Source organism: Rhamphochromis longiceps, linkage group LG7 (assembly GCF_057381845.1).
Source record: "Rhamphochromis longiceps isolate RC_006_pf linkage group LG7, R_longiceps_female_GT1.1, whole genome shotgun sequence".
NCBI classification, from domain to species: domain Eukaryota; kingdom Metazoa; phylum Chordata; class Actinopteri; order Cichliformes; family Cichlidae; genus Rhamphochromis; species Rhamphochromis longiceps.
In genome coordinates, this window is record NC_140563.1 from 49,825,780 (window position 1) to 49,848,487 (window position 22,708).

The 22,708-nt window shown below is 41.0% G+C and overlaps 1 protein-coding gene across 1 annotated transcript; it reads left to right on the forward strand.

Moving 5' to 3' along the window:
- The first annotated feature begins 4,686 nt into the window (after nucleotides 1–4,686).
- Nucleotides 4,687–17,676, forward strand: dnajc21 (DnaJ heat shock protein family (Hsp40) member C21). The gene is made up of 12 exons (XM_085414072.1): nucleotides 4,687–5,066; nucleotides 5,584–5,677; nucleotides 5,808–5,931; nucleotides 7,487–7,618; nucleotides 7,767–8,071; nucleotides 8,158–8,309; nucleotides 12,233–12,326; nucleotides 12,490–12,645; nucleotides 12,961–13,009; nucleotides 13,109–13,242; nucleotides 16,249–16,333; nucleotides 17,180–17,676. The coding sequence occupies exons 1-12, from the start codon at nucleotides 4,970–4,972 to the stop codon at nucleotides 17,339–17,341; spliced, it is 1,584 nt and encodes a 527-aa protein (XP_085270198.1). The 5' UTR covers nucleotides 4,687–4,969; the 3' UTR covers nucleotides 17,342–17,676.
- Nucleotides 17,677–22,708: the final 5,032 nt, after the last annotated feature.

The following is a 22,708-nucleotide window of genomic DNA, read 5'->3' on the forward strand; positions in this document are numbered from 1 at the left end:
ATTAGGTCATCTTGAGCCACAAACAACATTCTTGCTACAAGGTAGAAAATGAAATTAGTTTTTGGTAAGGTTAATTTTATATGACCATTAAAGAGTCTTGTTGACATTCAAAATGTCTTTGAGGGGGCTGTATCAGAAATGGCAACAAATTAGCGTTATAGTTCTATAAAGATATTTCAGGTGCCCAAAAAGGACTTGATTGGTTATAATGTAGGTACAATAATAAGTCATGTTTTTAAATAGACTAGAATAGAAGAGAATAATCCTTTAATTGTCCCACAAGGGGAAATTTGGATGTAACAGCAGCAAGAAAGACACATATACAAACAAACAGTGCCCAAGACACAGAACAGAAACATACACAATTTTTACATATTTACATGAGAGGCAATGGTTACCAAAAACAGAGTACTGTACCGTTATTAAATTAAATAAAATTAAATAAAGATAAGAGGCAAACCCAGGTTATAGTGTGAATCGGTTGATAAAATAGTGCAAGTTACAGCACTGATGTAAACATCTGTGTTTGTTAGGAACGTTTTGATTGTACAGTCTGACAGCTGCAGGGAGGAAGGACCTGCGGAAACGCTCCTTCATGCATCTAGGATGCAGCAGTCTGTCTCTGACGGAGCTCTGCAGTTCAGCAACATTTACATGCATGGGGTGGGAGACTCTGTTCATCAGAGATGTTATTTTGGCCAGAGTCCTTCTGTCTGTTTAAGATAAGATAAGATAAGACTTTATTGATCCCACAACGGGGAAATTTTTGCATCACCTCAGCTCAGGTACAGATATCAGAAGGAAATACAAAAATACAAATAAGTACAATCAATGAAAAAAAGTAAGATAATGCACTATATACAGTGGTAGCATACACAGTATGTGATTATGGATATAATTGGAAATATGGAAGACATAAACTATATAGCTTGATATAGCTATTGTACCACTACTATTCCTATTTATAGACATGTACACACACACATGTACACACTAAATATACATATGTATACATATACAGACATATATACCTGCACATGTCCGTACACATGCATGCATTACCAATACAAGCAAACATCTTACATGTAAAAAACACTTTCTGGCACAACGCCAGATTAGAGATGAACAGGTATGAACTCTCCACCGACTGAACTCTTGATCAATGTCACAATTCCTAAATGATAAAGTTGTGATACTGATAAATTTGTTAACTCGCACAATTGGCATTTTTCCCAGCTTTTCTTCCTGCCTTGAAGTCAGCTACACTTTACCAATATGTAGCTCTTTTCCCGTCTTACTGTCCAAAACACTGAAAGCACTCACAAATTCATACAGCAATACACTTTATTTACTGTTATATTGTTTTTATGTTCCCATTTCCTGTGTTGTAAAGCACTTTGTGATTTTTATCTGTGAAAAGCGCTATATAAATAAATTTTACTTACTTACTAGCACTTTTAACACAAAACAGTACCGTTTTTTTTCTCTCATGTCGCCGATTTAGTAGCTGTGTTATTTTGATTCTCTGTTAATGTAATAATCAGTGTGATTGCCAAATCACCCCTTGCATGTGAACGTGCTCACACCTACAGTGGGGAAATGTGATCCCCTGCTGAAATTGTAAGTTTGCTCATTGCCAAAGAAATGAAGATTCTCTCATTTTTCTCATGTTTTGCTAGTTTCATTTTTAAATGAAAGAGGGATAATATCAATTTATAATCCAGAAAAAAGCATCTCTCCACCACCATGGGCAAAACCAAAGAGCTGCCAAAGGATGTAAGGGACAGATTGGAGGCCTGCACAAGGCTTGACTGAGCTCTAAACCATCAGCAAGAAGCTTAGAGAGAAAGGGAAAATTGTTGCAAATATTTGGAAATGGAAGAAATATAAAATAATCATTGGTCACCCTCGGTCTAGTACTCCATGAAAGATCTTCCCTCATAGGATGAAGATAATCATGAGGAAAGTAGTAGATCAGTCTAAAACTATACAGGAGGCTCTGAAGGCAGTTGGGACCACCATCACTAAGAAGACCTTTGATAACACACTATGCTGCAGTGCATTGACGTCTTGCAGCACCACCAAGGTCCCCGTGCTCGATAAGGCAAATGTTAAAGCCCATCTAGTTGCCAGTGAACATCTAAATGAAGCAGAGAAGACTTGGGAGAAAGTACTGTGGTCAAAAGAAACTAAAAATCATGCATGGCATCAACCCAACCCGAACACTATTCCCACAGTCAAGCATGGAGGTGAAAACGTCATGCTTTCGGACTCCTTTTCTGCTAAGTACAAGACAGCTTCACCACACCAAAGGTCCAATTTTCCTATTGAACATCTGTGGAAGGAGCTGAAGCTTCCAGTTGCCAAGTGGCAGCCAAGAAACCACAAGGATTTAGAGAGAAGGGCCAAAATCCCTCCTGATCTGGTTGCCAACCTGGTGACCAACTATAAGAAACGTCTTACCGCTTTACTAGCCAAAAAGTGTTTCTTCCTCACCAAATACTGTAAAAGTACAGGTACATACCTTTTATGTAATGTGTGTGTGTGTTTTATATTTTCTGGTTTTATCTTTTGTGTCTCTCCATTAAAACTACTGTGAAGATTAGAGACTGTTTCTTTAGAGACATTTCTTTGTAAACGAGCAAACTAATTCTGCAAGGGATTGAATAATCATTTCCCCCAGAACTTGCTCAGTTGACCAAGTGAGTTGGTAACCAGCTATGTGTGACCGCTTATCCTGATCACCAATGTTAGGGTACAGGATGCTGATAACGGCTGGTTATTTTTGAAATACAGTATGACAAGACGCTTATGTTGCTGCCACGGTTTCCAGGCTGCCTGCACCACACAAAGTCCTCATCTTCATCTCTGCTGTCACACAACATATATCCTAACCCTTGCAGCCATGCACCCATAGGTCTTTTTTCTTTCCTTTTATTATTCCCTTATTAATGTCATCATGAGCCCTGATGTCTTTTCTTTTCTGGGCACTGATGATGACAATACCCAGTGGGATGTTTTCCTATATGAAGAAGAATAGCATTCAAGTCATTGTTACCACTTCCTAATCTGCTTATAATTACCTGCTCCTTCCTGTTGGTGGAAACAATACTGCAGACACGCAAAGGGTTGCGTGTGGAGAAACATACACAAAAGGCATTAATCAGAACAAAGTAGATTAGGAAAAAAAATAAAAATAAAAAGACCTCTGCAATTATTACTGCATTGTCCCAAACAGAGATTTATGTAACCATGGACTAAATCCAAAACCCGCTGACACAAGCCGCTGTTTTACTTGTTTTTGAACATTATATATAGGTTTTATTTTTCATCTTTGACCTCCATAAACACGAGATGAAGGCAGATTTAAAATATGTAAGGTCCTCTTTAATTTTTTATTGTAACATGACTCAAGTTTAGTTCTAAGTAGGTTTTCATGTGCTCACAATGACTAAGGTGGAGCACGGTGGGTGAGTGAATGATTGATTATAAAAGAATAAAACACAGAGGTGTGGCAGTTTGGGTGTCTTGTAAATTACCTTTGTTTTCAGCGAGGTACATACTAAATTTAGGTCTTTAGTAGTTATTTCAACAAGCATCAAGCTTTCTTGTTAGCACTAGAGGGCGCCATGAGCTCGTGAAGACAGGGATGTGGAGGAACGAGTAGTGAAAGATTGACTGTGACAGTAAAACACATGTATTTCTCTCGTATTAGCTTCCCTTTATTGCCTCTTTGTAAAATCCAGGAGATAATTTAACCCTGGAGAACCCATGGGGTCAAATTTGACCCCATCGTTTCCCTAGTAAACCAATGGGGTCGGATCTGACCCCATTGGTTCCTCAGGGTTAAGAAGTACAAGTGTTAAAAGTACAAAGGTGGGTAGACATCGCCTCTCTTTTCTTTTACTCTCCAGGCATTTGTGTGTCACTGGTACACGCCATTAACACTGCTTTTTGTCTTCCAGATGGCTTCTTTCTACTGAAGGGAAGTTTAAATGTCTTGAACCTGCAATGCAAAGCACTGTGAGATAGCATTTGTTATGATTTGACACTAATAATTGAACTAGAATGTAAATGTAAAGTTAAAGAGTCAAACTTTGAAAATGGAACTTGAAACTACCACAGATTTTAAGTTTGGGGTTTTGTTAAAAGACAGAAAATCAGGGCGCATGCACAGGATATTAAGGAAATTGAAACCAAATGTAAGGATGCACACACAAAAAAGACACTTTGTTTCAAATGAAGTTTTTGATACAGACTGATTAAAAGGAAATTAGTTAACTGATGGATAAATGCATGAGAGGAAGTGTAGTGATACCTTCTGATCTGTAACCACGGAAAGTTAAAGTGATGTGCTTCCAGTTTGTGAAGAGAGAGCAGCAAAACTGGCAACCCCCAAGGGAAAATGGGGGGGGGGGGGATTAAAACATATGTTGAAAGGCTAATCTAACCTGCAGCATTTGCTAATGTGATGAACGGAAAGGACTTGATTTGAATGCTTCACGTATTTTTCACCAGAAGTCGGATTTTAATTTTAATTTTATTTATTGTATTTATTTTTAACATTAATTAACAACTTCTGAGTCTGGAAAAAAAAATCACAGATCAAGTTTGAACTATAGAGGGCAACAAAGATCAGCCACACCTTTGAATTTACTGGTATTTGAAAGAAGCAAAGAAGAAATCTCGCGAGATTTAGCGGCTTCAGCTCAGACAGTCCCGCACACAGTGGTGTGTATTACGGTGTCAAGACGCGTTTAAAAGTAACTTCAGATATAGAAGGTGTTTGTAAGTGACAGAAACAGTAAACATGTAAGGGCTAACATCACACTACTGTCGCTACCGCTAAATAAGTCTGACTTTTTCAGAGATACAGCGGGTGTGCTAGCCGGTCGCTAGTCGAATGCTACCGTTAACCTCACCTGGGACAACGTGATCATTGATTCTGTTTATTTGATTGCTCTTAAAAATGAAGTGTCACTATGAAGTGTTGGGTGTGAAACGTGACGCGGGAGACGATGATTTGAAGAAAGCTTATCGTAAATTGGCCTTGAAGTGGCATCCTGGTGAGTGGTAGTAACCTGTCAGTATAATAATGGTACTGAGACGTTAGCATCTTCTAAGATATACGTGTATAACATTTAGCATTGTGGGAGTGGATTTAATGTTGAGTTATCGTAGAATCTAATTTTTGAATACTTAAAAAACTGTAGTTACAATTTAAGCCGTTTAGTCTTAGTTGGTTTTCGGGGAGGGTTTGCCCTTTTCAGTTTATTTGTAGTCCTGTTTAGTTAGGCTGTTGGGTCAGGGACAGCATTTAAATAGTTATCACAACATTTACAACAGGAAAAGATGTCAGTTCAGAACTGTGACATCGCTGTGAGTGTTTTTCTGACATCACTGCAGGAATTCACTGCTATAGACTGTGTTGTGTTTGTCGGATTTCTCATCTCTTTATTTGTTTCTTGCACCAACATGTCACCATCATGATTTGCTGCTTCATGGGGTTATCAATAAGTCTTTTAGGCAAGGGAGTCCCTCTAATACAAAGTGTTTTGTTTTTTTTCCTTCTGAAACTTTCAGATAAAAACTTGGACAATGCAGAGGAAGCAGCAGAGCAGTTCAAGTTGATTCAGGCAGCTTATGACGTCCTGAGTGACCCACAGGAGAGAGCTTGGTTCGTACAAACACGGCAGTCCGAATAATGCGACCCTCAGATTCCAGAGCCTTGCTCATAGTCTGAGCTGTACTGGTTTGTGCAGACTTGATAAATTGTATTGGTGCTTCTGGCTGTTCCTGTGTTACAGGTATGACAATCACAGGGAGGCTTTGCTGAAAGGAGGGCTCAGTGGGGATTATGAAGACGACAGCATTGACCTGCTGCAGTACTTCACGGTCACATGTTACTCAGGCTACGGAGATGACGAGAAGGTATATGTGGGTTTGATCGCGTGTGCAAAGGGTGGTGTTGCCTCAAGCCATCAGATTATTTAACACAATTTAGTTTTTTTGACCAGAAATATAAAAATGCGTATTGAAAAAAGTAGGAAATTCAATAAGGCAAAAAACACTACCAGCCAACATGATGTAATTTTTTTTCTCTGTGCTGCATCTGTTGGTGGGCGTGAAAAGAAATTGTTTTAAAGCTGTCATTATACTCTACTGCAGACATGGCGTCTACTGGAGTCCATGTGGACCCTAGTGTTTACCGCTCAACAAACATCACGTCACTCTTACCCAAGCAGACCGTTGCAGACTCATGGATATTGAAAGTATATTCAAGGCTTAAGTTTGTGAGGCTTACCAGGAGCGTAAACCATGTGAGATAAACTCGATAGGATGTGCGATAACCATGGCTGTAATAAAAATGCCCTGGAACTCAAAACAAATCCCACATAAGTTGTTTGGGGCCATTTGGAAGAGAAACTCAACTCTGGAGCTGTGGCACCACTCACACCTGAGATAACAGCTTTTCTTCAAATTCTTTAATTGTCTTCGTTTTTGCAACTTTGTACTTTCGTGTTACTCACAGCAACAACTCCACCTCATTGTTAGTCCATTGAAAAAACTCGGGGCTTTTCCTCAGCATTTTGCTGCGACGTTTCAAAGAGCCGGCAAGTAAATAAACGGTAGACAGGAATGAGGTAGGTTGAATCGTCTTGCGTTTCACGTATATGCAGTACTGGAACGTAAGCGTTTTCGGCCGTTTCAATGTGGACGCACAACTCTGTGAAAACGACCGAAAACGATGTGTGGTCGCGCAGCGTTTTCAGACAAAAACACAGTTTTCAAATTCATCCAGGCTAGCGTGGACGTAGCCAAAGTGTGGAGAGAGTAGTAAAGTGAATTAATAAAAGAAACCAAGGTAAAGCAAGCATTAAAATTTCTACCAAGGCTTTTTATTTATATATTTTTTGTCTCAATTTCCAAAATATATATTTGACAAAGAACCACTGGAGCTGAATGCAGCTGTATGTGCAGTCTTGGAGGTTACGCTGTTGTCTAAAATGAAACTGATGTGTGCTTGGTCCAAATCAAGTTGGGGTTCACTATCAAAGTAGATCCTACTTGAAGACTACAAATTCGTTTTTTGGTCGATCGTGGTATCAGCTGATTGTCGTTTGTTAGAATCAAAGATCACAGCTGTAAATTTTAATGATGGAGATTTATCTGAGATCCTTTATCTTCCCATCTTCAATGTGCTTCAGTGGACCGCTCATTAATGGCTGTTGAAGGTGTCTGATGAGCGAGACTGACCCCTAGTGGAATATTTGTGCTATGACAATGAACTAGAGGGTCAGGGTAGACTCTGAAGTATATTGCTGTACCATCTCAGCCTACACAGCATACCCCTGCCTTGACCCTGAACCCAGCTACTGCATCAGCATTCGCTGATCGTTCTGGCAGCGCTGCCCTGAGGGACTGTGGGAAAGAAAATTCTTTGTGTCTCTCAGATTTTTTCTTTTACTGTTTCCTTTCTCCCTAGGGCTTTTACACCGTTTACAGGAATCTTTTTGAGTCCATTGTTAAGGAGGAGATGGAACACAGCAAGGTGGAAGATGAGGAAGAGGAAGAGGAGTTTCCTCCCTTCGGGGACTCGCAGAGTGATTACGATACCGTAAGGCTTTAAAACACACGTCAGCAGCTGTTTCAAACAGAAAGCAGTTTTTTTTTGTTTTCCTTTAGCTTCTACTTCCCGTGCGTAAAACAAACAAAGATCTGTGTTCTGCTCTTCAAGTCTTGCTTTCTCTGTGTTTGCATCGCAGGTAGTGCATGTGTTTTATGGCTACTGGCAAAGCTTCTGCACTCGCAAAAACTTTGCTTGGAAGGAGGAGTACGATACGAGGCAGGCCTCCAACCGCTGGGAGAAGAGGGCCATGGAGAAGGAGAACAAAAAGACTCGAGAAAAAGCTCGAAAGGAGCGCAACGATCTGGTGCGACAGCTGGTGGCCTTTGTGCGTAAGCGCGACCGCCGCGTGCAGGCCCACAGGAAACTGGTGGAGGAGCAGAATGCCGAGAAGATTAAGAAAGTGGAGGAGCTGAGACGGCAGCAGAAGCTCAAACAGGCCAAGTGAGTAAAAGATGAGTAGCTGGGGACAGATTTGAGTTTTTGTTTTTAAAATTTCTTCCTGACACTGCTCTGTATGTCCATCCAAGACTGGCAGAGGAGTATAAGGAGCAGAGCTGGGCGGCCATGTCTGAACTCGAGAAGGAGCTGCAGCAGATAGAAGCTCAGTACGGAAAAGAGTTTGGAGATGCATCTGAAAGTGAGGAAGAGGAGCTGGAGAAGAACAGCGAAGAAGGCGGAGGTAAGGGTTACCTTCTCTCATGTCACACTTGTGTCCCCATTATATGTCATACGCCGTCGGTAACGTCACCACACAGCAACAAGTATTAATGCTCATCGCTGCAGTATTCTGCTGAACGATAGGTGTCGTTACTCAGACAACACCTTCGTGTCAGCTCTGGTGTGGGAGCAGTTAAGTCTGATCTTTTAGAACTATAGCAACTTCTGTATAATGTGTCAGTCTCTGACCTTCTGCACTGATAAATCATTACAAACCGACACAATCACGCACTCATGCCTGCAACTCAGCGGCAAGGGCGCAACACGCTAGGTTTCAAAAATCGAGAGGTTCACGACCGGCAGAAACTGCGGCTTGCGACAGCAGACATGACGTCAATTTGACATCAACTTTGTCGTGCCGAACGGCAGCTATAAAGGGGCCCTCAGAAGGTCAGCTCCATAGCTACACAACATGCGGTCCCTCAAATATGTAAACAGTGATGACACATTTACTGGTAAACAGTAGACCAATTAAAACCTGGATTTATCCCATCTGTTTATAGGCTTTCTAACTTTCCAACCTTCAACAGCACATCAGAGACGGACACATCCATATACAGATGAACTGGACATGCTACTCCCATAACTGCACTTGACTAGGAGTTCTAAGTGATGTAACACAGCTACCTTAACTATGAAGGTTGAGGCGCAGTCTGCAGGGAAAAAGCTGTGTTGGTCGTGTGGGCGTAAAGTTTTCAGTAAATGCAGTGTTGGATGAACTGATGCTGGATGCAGATACTGAAAAAAAGAAGTTTTTTATTATTGTTCTTGTTGGGTTTTTTTTACATCTGAGACACGAGCATATATCGAGTCCATGTCTGAGAAAACAGTCACGGATTTTGCAACATACTGGAAGCATTTCCTTGTTTGCTTTATGTTTTTTATATTTTAAATGATATATGGCAAGTAGTACAATAATGAATGGTCTTCTCAAAGCTGCTTGTATCAAAAAGTAAATAATTGTAGGAATGTAAACAGTTACTGTAGCCAATGTCATTAAAGTTAGTGCAGTTCAGTGACATGCAATACATCTTTTTTTTTTTTTTTATGAGTTAGAGAAATCCAAGGCTGGGCTGTAGATCAGCGCATGGCCTCGAAAGGTCATAGAGCGATTTTTTTATGAGGACCTTTGCATTATCTGACGACATTGTATCGCTTGGAATAATGTTTGTATTACGGCCGACCCTGAAGAAAGGCTAATCGTGCATTGAAACAGCGGCGCAGCTGGTGGTGAATTCAGCGGGAGTCGGTGCACCTTCCGCTGCGGCTGCATAAAACGGAAGTAGAGAGTTCACCGAATGCCGGCGAGGCTGATCATCTGTGATCATGAGTGCCGACTCGGGGTGACTCAGTCGCAGCGGCCGTAGCCTTAAACTGTGTCTTGTTTGTTTCTGATTTATGATTAATGGCTGTGATGTGTTCATTTTTATTGGTGTGACACTGTCTGCATGCAGCTGTTGCATGTTCAGTTGAGCCCAACCAATTTATTGGCAGGCCGATATTATCAGCTGATATTAGATATTAACCATGTTATGATTGTGTTGATATTGCACAGTTTGTCCACTAGAGGCCACTCTGAAACTTCCCTGTTTTTAGGCACGCAATTGGAATGCCACAAACACAAGAATCAGTTGACCCGAGCCCAGTAGAGCATAAAAGAGTAAATAAATAATTACAGATGTTTGGTGTGGCTGACAGGGAAAAAAATCGACTGTTATATCAGAATATCAGATTTTTAAATTGCCAATTGTGAGTTTTTTGGTTGTGCTCATTGCTGGCTTTGATCGTTTACTGTCGAGTCCTGAACAGATATTCCAATAGTTGAGCATATGACAAGCATCTGAATATTAGCAGCCTTCAAGATGCCTCCTGCATGGAGAAACTAGTCGCATGCATTGACTTTGGCCCATTCTTCCACACAAACATCTTTAAAATCCTGAAGGCTCCGTGAGCCCCGTCTATAAATTCTGAGCTTTAGCTCTTTCCATAGATTTTTACATTGGATTCAGGTCAGGTGGTTGGCTGGGCCATTCTAGCCGCTTTATTTTCTTTCTCTGAAACCAGTTGAGTCTCCTTGGCTGTGTGTTTGGGATTATTGTCTCGCTGAAACATCCACCCTCGTTTCATCTTCATCATCCTGCTAGATGGCAGCAGATTATTATCAAGAATGTCCCGGTACATTTTTTCATTCATCCGTTCTTCAATTAGATGAAGCGTTCCAGTGCCACATGCTGAAAAACAGCCCCACACTGTGATGTTCCCACCTCCAAACTACACTGTTGGTATGGTGTTTTTGGGGTGATATGCAGGGCCTTTTGACTTCCAAACATGGTGTGTTATGGCATCCAAAGGGTTCAATGTTGGTCTCATCTGACCAGACTGTACTCTCCCAGTATTTGTGGTGCTTGGCTCTTGGACAACTCTTCTAAGCCTGGTCCATCTTGCGGGGAACATCTGTCCATGGTCGGTTCATGATGAAATTGTGTTCTTTCCACCTCTGGATTATAACCCCAACAGTGCCCACTGGAACCTTCAAAACATACTGCTATCAGTATGTTTTGTGAGAGCTCACTGGTTTTACGCATCATGAGATGTTTCTTGTTTCATTACCTTGGTAATGAGACATCTTTTTTATAAGCCATCAGTTGGGACTGAACAGCTGATAATAATTTGCACTAAGTGGCAAGATTGCTTTGTAATTGCTGATAGATTTCAGCTTCTGTTATGACTTTCCACACCTTATTGCTCCTTCCTTTCTTCCCTGTGTCTTTTCTCATTATTACAAAAAACTTGAATCAAACCTCCAATTATTTGCATGTGTGAATTGGATGGGTTGTTACTAACATATGGTGAAAATTTCATGTCAATGGCACCTTTAGAAATGTATTTACTTAGAAAACTGTTGATGCATTGAATACTTTTTGCCACCACAGGCAGCTGATTCAGTGGCCGATTGGCTGTCTGTGAGCAAAGTGGGACAACCACCATCCCATGTAGGATCAAGTTCAGGAGCCTTTGTGTGCTAGATCTCCTCCTTTTATAAAATCTCTGATAATAAGCATATCCAGTCACAACTTTCCTCAGTTTTCTGGCATGAACAGCAGGAACTGAACACTGTCTGAGTCTTGTCCTGTTCTTTGGAATAAGCTGCCTGCAAACCTGAGGTCAATCAAATCTGTGCATACACTCAGAAACAGACGGAACCACTTTTATTATCACAGGCTTGCTGTTAATAACTTACACACATTATGTGTGTGTGTTTTTTGTATTTTACTTTTTGTGTTTTCATCTTAAACTCTTGCAGGTTTGTATGTTTTTAGATTTTTGTCTTAAGCATATTGAGTTTAAATAAATGTGCTAATAAATACAATTGGTGCTGATATTATATCAACATTAATGCTGTGGTTCATATTAAATGGGAAGTCCGAAATCCCAAGTTCCCACTCAAAAATCCCTGACTTTTATAATCCAAGATGGCAGCAGCAAGTGTAGAATTTTAATCTGTACTGTGCTGTTGTGATTTGTGACTCCCTAAACGAGCCATAAAGAGAACCAACTATGTTCTTTCCATGAACGAGCTGCAGCGCCTTTTTTTTAATGAAGGAAAACAGAAGAAAGCTGCTGTCAGTGATGACTGAGAGGGTCTACTTTGATAGGAGAATGGTTTAAAAAAAAAAAAAAAAATCAAACAGAAAAAACTCTGCCTGTTTTTCTGGCTATGACTAGGGCTATAACTGGAACATGGTCAGCTCTGGTTCCTCGACTTTCAGGGTAAAAGGAATGCAGCATTAATCCAACTTTAAGGATTTAAAGCTTGTGTACAGTAAAGCCTCCTGTTTGCTGGCTGTCTCTCTACACTAAATGCATGTAAATGTTCAATCACAGAGGCCGAGCAGCCGGATGGAGACGAGCTGACGATTGACGATTACGATGATCTGTACTGCCCAGCGTGCGACAAATCCTTCAAGTCAGATAAAGCGTGAGTGTGAAACGTTACCTTTTCAGCACTGCACTCAAAAAGGTTGCAACTTTTCTTTGTTTTATATATATCTCAGATGAGTTTGAACAGCGTCATCACTGTTATCTGTGTGCATCACGCTTTTTATATTTTTTCTCCCCCTTTCTTCACCACCTCTTCACAGCATGAAAAACCACGAGAAGTCTAAAAAGCATCGGGAGATGGTGGCTTTGCTAAGGCAACAGCTGGAGGAGGAAGACGATGCACTTGGTTTGCATCTGGAGGGAAGTGAGAATGAAAATGAGGGGGAAGAGGAGGAAGAGGAAAAGCCAAGGCAAAAGTATATATTTAATTTTGTATTTTTTTATGTCTTTTTTCCTTCTCAAAACTTGATTTTTACTGTTCTGCTACCCTGATTGGCAAGCATAATGTAATCAGAAATCCATTAGGAAATGTAAAAATCAGGCAGTGTGGAGAAAATGCAAAGGAGAGGTAATACAAATATGAATGCACAAATAAGTGAAAACAATCCATTTAGTGGCGCTTGGCTCCCATTTAGTCCATTTAATAGCATACTAATTGTTTAACTTCTTGGTGATGCATCGTATTAAAAAGGTTGAGTTGTTTTTATTGAGCTCTCTTTCTACTCCTGTAGGCTGTCCAAAAAACAGAAGCGGAAAAGAAAACAGCAGAAAGCGGCCCCAGTGCGTACCATCATCACCATCATCGCTTGTGTTGTTCTTGCCTGGTTTTGTGAATTGAATCTTTCTGAAGACTTCTGCCCTCTCTTTCCAATGCCATAGCAAAGTGCTCCAGGGGAGGAAGACGAGGAAGAACCAGCACTGACCACCTGTGAGGAAGATGCCTCCAAGAAGTCAGCAGCAGACCCCACGGAGCCTGAGAAGCAGGATGATCTACCTCCCACAGAGGTCAAGAGGTCAGTTCGGTTTCTTATCTGTCTCTAGGTCTGTCTTCTGGTCAAGTGTTGCTTTTGTTTTGTTGTTCTCTCTCTCTCTCTCTCTCTCTCTCTCTCTCTCTCTCTGTCTCTGTCTCTGTCTCTGTCTCTCTCTGTCTCTGTCTCTCTCTCTGTCTCTCTCTCTCTCTCTCTCTCTCTGTCTCTCTCTCTCTGTCTCTCTCTTTTTTTCTGTCTTGCTGAAGTTGAAGCATGCTGAGAACCTGAGCTAAGATGGTATACACTGCATGGCTGTTCATTTTTGTTGTTTGTGTATTTTTTTCACCAAAAGCTTGTATTAACGGGAAATTCGGATTGCTGCGTAAAGTCGGTTCTAGCACATCCCAAAGATTCTCTGTGAGATCTGGACATGTTTCATGTGCCAGATTAATCCTGGCGTTCCCATCTTGTAGTATAGCTGTGCCATCAGGGAAAGGAAAAATGTAATGGTGGGAAAAAATGTGGTCATTCAGTTTATTAAGGTAGTCAGCTGACCTCACTGCTGAAGCTAGACCCGACCAACTGAAGCAAGACGCTAGGCATGATGGGTGCATCACTTCATCCGCCTCTGGGGGTTTATGCTCCAGTGGGAAATCTGCACCCTTAACCTGACGTAGTTAGATGATGTGACCTTGGAACTACACGTTGAGTCAACACAGCCAACAACTACTCATTCCTCCTGTGCATGTCCGGCTACTTGTTTTGTTTTTGTCCCAGAAAAACAACTGACGACAACAAAGAGTGGAAAAAAATTCTCAGAATTTTATTTTTTTTGATCTGCTGGCAAAACCACACGCTAATTAACACATAATGCATAAGAACAAATATAAGCGTGAATGTCAGCAACAGCGTCAGCCCTCTTATGTCAGTTACTTATGTAGCCCCCTTACTCTAATGCACCAATCAATCTGACAAAGGGTAAATCTAGACTTGGACCACATGACTTTTTTCCATTGAGTCCAGTGTTAATCCTCCCTGGCAAACTGAAGCCTTTTGTGTCCTTTAGCCTCACTGATAAATGGTTTTCTTAAGGTTACACAGCTGTTCAGTCCCTGTCCCTTGAGTAAACTTCGTATTGTAGGAGTGAAAATGCTCTCACTTTCAGCACTACCCTTCCAGGTTTTGATATCGCACAGGCAGCTCTTAATTCAATTTGAGTTGTTTCAACAATCTTCTGAGTTGTTTTTACTTCTTGGCCGCTCCCTTATTTCCCCAAGCCATCGCCACAGCAACGGCCAGATCATAAAACATGGGGATCTTGAACAACTTGGTCCAGCAAGAATTAAGAAGCTGCTAAAGCTGTTAAATGACCTGCTACCAGCCGAAACATTAATCACTGCAGTAATCACCCAGAGTAAGGCTCTCACTTTTTTGGCCTGGCAGGGTGTAAAATTAATACCCGTTTAACACATATATATATATATCTACATGGCTGAATATATGAGCTCTCAGTCTTACATGCACAATCTCTTGTTAATGTTTATGTCAAATTTTTGATTAGCTGCAGATTGTTTCTAAATGGCTCGTTAACTCTGCGGTGTTGTTCCTGTTCCCGAGGTTCTTGAGTCAGATTCCTGTAGTGCTTTTATACTTACAAGACTGTCCTTAAACTTTATCCTGAGCACTTTATTTGATATGTGTGTGTTTGAGTGAGTGAGATAGGTGGTGTAATAGTTAACGAAGCAAGGAACTCTGAGTTAGTTTGAAAGCTGCCACGAGTACCTGTTAAGTCTATTAAAAGTGAGGGGACAGCATGACCCAAAATATTTATCACGATATACATTTGAAAATTTGCGATAATGATATAACTGACGGTATAATTGACACTAGACAAAATACTTTACAACTCCTCAACTTTATTAGTGCAAAAAAACAAAAACATCAATGTATTTTCACTTAAACACGCAGCTGTTTTTTATGTGCATTAAAGTTATATAACAAATGTAACAGTGCAAATGCAAATTCCTTGCTGACAGTTTAACCAAAAAGGCATTTCCAGTGGAAATTGGCCGACATATTCTCAGCATAACCATGTATAATATCCACAAAACTTAAAAAGGGGTTATACACACACAATACGGTAATATTATGTTGAAGCACAGTACGTATCACTCCGCGAGGTGCCTGCTGTAATGCTACGACAATCCATCAAGCGGTGCGGCTTCGTAGCTTAGCAAAGTCGTACTGAAACATTTGACAGATTTTCGAGCGCCGTGTACATAAAATCGTTTCGAGGTCAGTAAACACAACCAGAATTCATACATAAGACACACGGGATTATAAGGGGCACTGTCGATTGTCAGAAAATCAAAGGATTGATTTTAAGTGTGCCGTATTTTCCAAAAAACACGGTAATAACGACGGCCCGCTAGCATGCTCTACCAAAAATAGTGCTTTGTTGTGTATCTGACGGACGAAAGCTAAACCAGTTCCACACTGAAGTTGCAGCATTTTTACAAACCACTTCTGGTTCATCAGTTTCATTCAACGATCCACTTTCGCTGTTCTCATTCTGCGTCGCCGCCGTCATACTTTTTCCGCCATGCGCGTATGTAAACAAAGGCACGATAGGTTTCATTTTCCTATCATTGCCCAACATTACCGGTATTACCGTGAACGGTATGATATAGCTCAGCCCTGACAGCATGTCACCATGGCCCAAAATCTTTCCAAATGATGGACAAAATGAACAGAACAATGAATTGAGTTGTGTTCCTTCAAGAGTACTTTCCTTTACAATAATGTGCATGTTGTAGCAATGTGACAGTTAGTGTTTGTTCTTTCATTCTGGGTTAAAGAAATGGGCGAAAAGAAATGGAGAGAAAAAAATAATATAATAATAATCTCTGTCATTTGTATTGAGGATGTGTGGGGCTCAACTTGGTGCGATAGAGGAGGGAACCAACCAATTCCTAGGTGAAATTGTGCAGCGTAATAACATTTTTTATTATTTTTTTAAATGTATCCTTGATGTGAATGTTACCTCTGCAGCACTGGGAAGACGAAGGGAAAGAAGGGAGGAGGAAAAGACAAACCAAAGAACGTCAAGCAGCACACAGGAGAACAGTTTCCTGAGGTTTGTAAAATCCAGAATTCAGATGATTATTTAAAAATATTTCTTGTACTGTGTAAAAGTCTTGAGCCGCCCCACATTTCTTTATACTTTGCTTTCAAGGAGACAGATTTTCTGAAGGTCTTTCAGAGTTTTTCTTTAGACATTTTTTCACTCATTTTCAGTCCAGTCCTTGAACCTGAATCTTCAGACATTTTTTTTGTTTGTTAATGTTCTAGAAAAATATGAACCATTCCAACAAAAAAAGAAAGTATGCACCTAACTCACGCAATAAAGCAGTGTTGGATTGACACTGCAGAGATAAATTGGCAAAGAATCTATTTTAAACGGCGTCCTTAGGCACTTTTGCAACAGTGTCTAAAGATGTTGCAATCTACAAAAAACAGATGACAGCTTGACAGGCAAAAAGACCCCTGGATTTTTGGAAACAAAGTGATTCCCCAAAGAGCTGGAAATATCTCATATCTCAGCATGGATTGGACTGTGTTCTTAAAAGCTTTTTAGGAAACAGGGCTAGTGGAAGATCAAAGTAGTAGCACCGTATCGCCTATCTTAAAAATTCAGCAAAGAGATGATCTGATGCATCTGAACCTTGAGTTGATTCAGCTACTCTTCACTGAAGACTTTTTTTACTTATATGCTTTATTTCCTTGTATGTTTGCATTATTTCCTAATTTAAAGAAATAAAATGTGGCTCAAGACTTTTGTACAATATTGTTAATTAAATCCTAATTATTATGTGAGAACTGTGGCGAGACATGCTTCACCCTGTCTCATTAGTTCAAATGCAGCACTTGTTGTTAGAAAACAATCGTCACTTTCATCACTTATCTCCATTTCCACCTCCAGAAGGAAGTGAACCTCCGTTGTGTCACTTGCAATAACGAGTTCTCCACAAGAAACAAGCTGTTTGACCATCTGAAGTCCAGCGGCCACGCTACAGCCCTCTCCGGAAATACTCCTCAGAGCTCCATGAGCAAGAGCAAGAAAGACAAGAAGAAGAACAGATAACACATCCTGACCTGGACTTTTGAACTTGAAAGAGCTTCACTCAGCAGGGACACTTAAAGGCTTAAAAAACAAAACAAACAAACCTCTAAAGGGGTCTAAAGTGGACAGCACTGGCTGACTCGTAGCTTTGTTTTTTGTTTTTTTAATTACACTATAATGTTCAGTAATACAGTTGTGTCAAAAAGTGAATCGTCCAGAATGGAATGAATAAAACTTTCCGAGCAGCCTTTCATAACTTATGACAGTCTTCATACTGAAACCAGTTGAGAGAAAGAGTTTTTGATGTGTATGTGATACTTCTATCTCCCATATTAAATCTGTACATCTCCAGGAAACCTCTGTCCTTGTTTGTCTATAGTGGTATTACTAATAAAGATGATGCTTCAGATTGGTATACCACCCTGAAATCATTACCTCGACCAAGGTGGTTATGTTTTTGTTAGTGTGTCTGTTAAAATTGGTCTTACATCCACCAAGGTCTTCAAGGCTAACTTTTGACAAAAAGCCTTCTAACTCAAAAATAATGAGTCTTATAAATGTTAAACACAGAAAATACCATATACACCATTTAAAATATCATGGTGCATTTGACCTCTAAATCCTCCTTCAAGGGCAAAATGATGATGATGATGCTAATGCACATACCTGGGCCCTATTTCAGGAAGCCGGTTTAGAAAACTCAGAGTGAAAAACGATACTCAGGGTTGAGTAACCTCGAACTGTCCAACTCGGAATATTCGGTTTCAGAAAGGCTGATAACAATTAGTTCAGTCAACGCGGAGTTGCTTTAACCCCAAGTTAAGCGCGCGCACGAGGATACATAAAGCCCTGATTAGTGGAGCACAGATCAAGCGAGTCACCATGGAGACGGAGGGAAAGAAGGCGCGGTCAATGTATTTTACAGCGCTTGAGGCCGAAATTCTGATGGCAGTATATGCCGATAACATGCAAATTCCGCGGAAAAAAAGTAACACAGCCTCAGCTGCAAAAGAAAGAGAGCATGCATGGCAAAACAAAGCCGACAGAGTCAATGCGTGAGTGTTAATTTAAACACTGATCTAGGGATTTCCACCCATTTATCACGTTATTTTATTATATTTTATTTTATTTTATTTTATTTTTTATTTCATACATTTTATTTTGTGACGTGATGTGAGCGCAGGTGCAACCCAACAGGCCCCAAACGTTCCTGGCAGCAAGTAAAAATGAAATATAAAAATATAGTCCAAACAGGTAAGGTGTAATTGTATTATGAGCCATAGTGCTTGGTCTGTTTGTCCGATGTAAATCAATTGCAGTTAGAGGCTACATTAATTTCCTTTCTGTAAGCACTTATTGAAATTATCTGAGCACATTACAAGTACATATTTGCTTACTCTGTATGATCAAATGTGACCCGTTATAGCCAACAGAAAAAAAGCGGAGGCCCGAAAAACAGGTGGGGGTCCTCCACCACCACCACTCACAGAGGCTGAGCAGTTGGCTTCCACATTTGTGATAATGTTGGCAGCATCACATATGATCTTCACAGTGCAGAGAACACAAATTAGCATCCATTACTATAATGAAATAATTTGTTAGTTTGAAATGCTACAGGGAACTATGTACCTGCACATTAATGCTGTGGAAAGACTTCCTGTTCACATAGTCTCCTTCATTTACTGAAGGAGCAATGATTGGAATGTGAGTGCCATCTATACAGCCGATCACGCCTGGGAACCCTGAAAATAAATGTAAAATTTAAGTAGTAGTTCAAGTATCACCACATCATGAATTAAGTTTTGTTCATCCTGCTACCTGCAATTTTGTGGCATCCCTCTTTGATAAATCTTGTGGGTCTATGACCGGGGAACACCACAAACGAGTACAGGAGACGTTTCAGTGCAACTGTAACATTCCTGACTGCCCGACAGACGGTAGCCTTGGAAATGTGCTCAGCGTCACCAATATTATACAGAAAGCTCCCGTTTGCAAAAAACCGAAGTGCAATACAAATAATATGTACAGAACTGAGAGCATGTCCGCGATGTGTCACATGAGCAATATTAGGCCTGAGGATGTTATTCAAATAAATTATAGATTGTGCTGAAAAACGGTAACGTTCACACAGGAAATCATCAGGAAATGATAAAATGTCCAAACGCGCTCTAATCACTCTCTCCCGGCGGAGAGCTCTGCGGAGAATTTGGGCTTCAACATCTACTGGCTCTTCAAGGAAGGAGCACGCCATGTCTGACACTTCCTACAGTCAGGTTTCCGACAAAGAGGCGGAGAAGGTCAGGGTTAGTTGAAGTAAACCTGCTAGGGGGCAGGTTAGCTTCACGGAGTGTGTCGTCATAGTAACTCACTCAGAATTAATCTAAACTCGCTTTGTGAAACCGAAAACCCAGAGTTTTCGTTAACTCAGGGTGTACTTAGAGTTTGCACTAAACCGGCTTTCTGAAATAGGGCCCTGGGGCCCGTTCTTCGTACGTCGCTTACTACATCCAAGATCAAATCATCGCGCTAACCGTGAGCTCGCTAATCCGGTTCCCCGAACACACCTGCTGTTGACGATTAGTACAGCTGGACGCAGTAATGTGACATCACTGGGTGTCGTAAAAGGGGCTACGCATCGATAGTAGAAACATTGATCGGCAACCCTCTGATTGGTCGGCGAAAATGTCGACGGAGCGCGCTCGGCTCGGTATTTTTCGGCAGCAGAGCAAGAACTCTTGAGTGAGGGATTTCAGGAGTTTCAGAGTTTAATTAAAACGCAAGAGAACACTGCAAAGGCTGCAAAAGCAAGGAGCGAGGGCTGGCAGGAAGTTGCTGACAAATTAAACTCGTAAGTAATTTAATAATAATAATAATATATTGGATTTATATAGCGCTTTTCAAGGCACCCAAAGCGCTTTATAATGCCACTATTCAGTCACTCTCACATTCACACACTGGTGGAGGCAGCTACAGTTGTAGCCACAGCTGCCCTGGGGCAGACTGACAGAAGCCAGGCTGCCATATCGCGCCATCGGCCCCTCTGGCCAACACCAGTAGGCGGTAGGGTAGATTTATTATATTACACTATATTATCCAATATTATATTACATTATATTATAATATGTTATATTTTATCCTCTTTCACATTAGAGCCACGACAGGACCCACTAGAACATGGGAACAGGTAAAAGTGAAATATAAGAATATCCTACAGAATGGTAATATTTATCACTTATATTGCTTTTAGTCTCTTGGAAAGAGACCCTGGAATAATCTGTTTGTTTATAACAGCAACCAAGAAAAGGGCAGAGGAAAAAAAGACAGGTGGTGGTCCTGCACCCCCTCGTCAACAAGTTGGTTAAGTGAATAATACCCTCACGGGAAAATCGATATCTCTCTATGAGCACACTGTCGCGCTGAGCTAAAGGATCCTGTCTGTCCCGCAATATACGCTGAATTCTGAGGACTCTCCTTATCAATCTTGCACCTTCCGCAATGGGTGGCTCGCGTATACGGACAGGACATGGCTGCGACAGACTTCCCAAATCCACCTTCGCTTTTATAGCCGTGGTCTCTCATCTTGATTACACGAAGTAATTTACAATTGCTACTCTGAAATATGAATTAAATCTGTAATAATCACATACATGTAATAGAATGTTAATAATACATTTCCCTTTTTTAGGAAATGACCTGTATGTATCTGTGTGAAATCAATAAATGGATCAGGTGCTGCATTGTCTTTAGTTACATTGATGTTATTTATTTATGGTGAAACAGTGGTGGAATATCGCTGTTGCTTTCGTATGATGACGCGGACATACCTGCGTGGCCGCGATCTAATCCTGTTTACATAAAGTAAACCTGCTCCCGAGCAGGTTTACGCTTACGGCTCTGTTGCTATGACAGCAAGTCCCGGATGAGCTTCGGGGAACCGACTGATCCAGGATCACGCGAAATCGTCAACAATCTAATCCGGCTAACCTACTTAGCGAGGTACGAAGAACGGGCCCATGGTCATACATGTGATGGTAAATGGCCTGTATTTGTATAGCGCTTTTACTAGTCCCTAAGGACCCCAAAGCGCTTTACACATCCAGTCATGCACCCATTCACACACACAGTCACACACTGGTGATGGCAAGCTACATTGTAGCCACAGCCACCCTGGGGCGCACTGACAGAGGCGAGGCTGCCGGACACTGGCGCCACCAGGCCCTCTGACCACCCCCAGTAGGCAACGGGTGAAGTGTCTTGCCCAAGGACACAACGACTAGGGCTCGAACTGGCAACCTTCCGATTACAAGGCAAACTCCAAACTCTTGAGCCACGATCGCCCATGATCCATGATGTAGAAGATCATCAGTTCAGGCCACTACCTCCATCACTCCATGGTCCAGTTCTTATGTTTCTGTGTCCATTGTTGGTGCTTTTGATGATGGACAGAGGTCAGATGGGCACATGACCAGTCTGCACATATGCAGTCCCATACACAGCAAACTATGATGCACTTGTATCTGTCAGAACCAACATGAACTTTTTTGGCAGTTTGTGCTATGTTAACCCATCTGTGGAATCTTTGTTCCCTGCATGCATCAGTGAGCTGGGCCACCTGTGACCCTGTCATTGGTTCATCACTGTTTCTACCTTGGACCACTTTTGATCAATACTGATCAGTGCAGAAATGGTCTGACCCAGTCGCCATCACAATTTGGCCCCTGTCAAACCTGCTCAAATCTTGATACTTGCCCATTGTTCATGCTTCATCTTTGAGGACAAAATGTTCATCTGCTCCCTGGTATAGCTCATCTGCAAACAGGTGCCACAATGAGGAGATAATCGGTGTTATCGACTTCACGTCTCAGCGGTCAGAATCTTAGGCCTGATCAGTGATCAGGCAATGATATATGGGGATTCTAAATATGTTACATTGGACCTCTTACCTCTTCTTCAGGGTCAAACGTTTAAAAATATTTTTGTTTTAACCATTAAAACTATGCTACAAATGAAACTGCTTCTGTTTCTATCGGCACCATTTCAGAAATGATTCTGGCACATGGGGATCATAAATATCACATTATAGGCTCCAACCAAACATGTCACATTTGACCTCTGACCTCACTTTAACATTTCACAATCCCACATCTGCCTTTCGTTCAAGCTGACCCTAAAAGGTGTTAGATCTTTAAAGAAAGCATCAGAAAGAGAAAAAGGAATGAGGTAATACCTATTATCCATGACCTACTGCTACATAATGTCTCTGTAATCAATGTAAACATCTGTCATGTTGCCCGTATCTGATTTTTACTGCCATATAAACTTCTTACAGTATGTTTTAGATAATGAAATGAGTATATACATGAAATGCAAAACTATTCTCTTATAAGT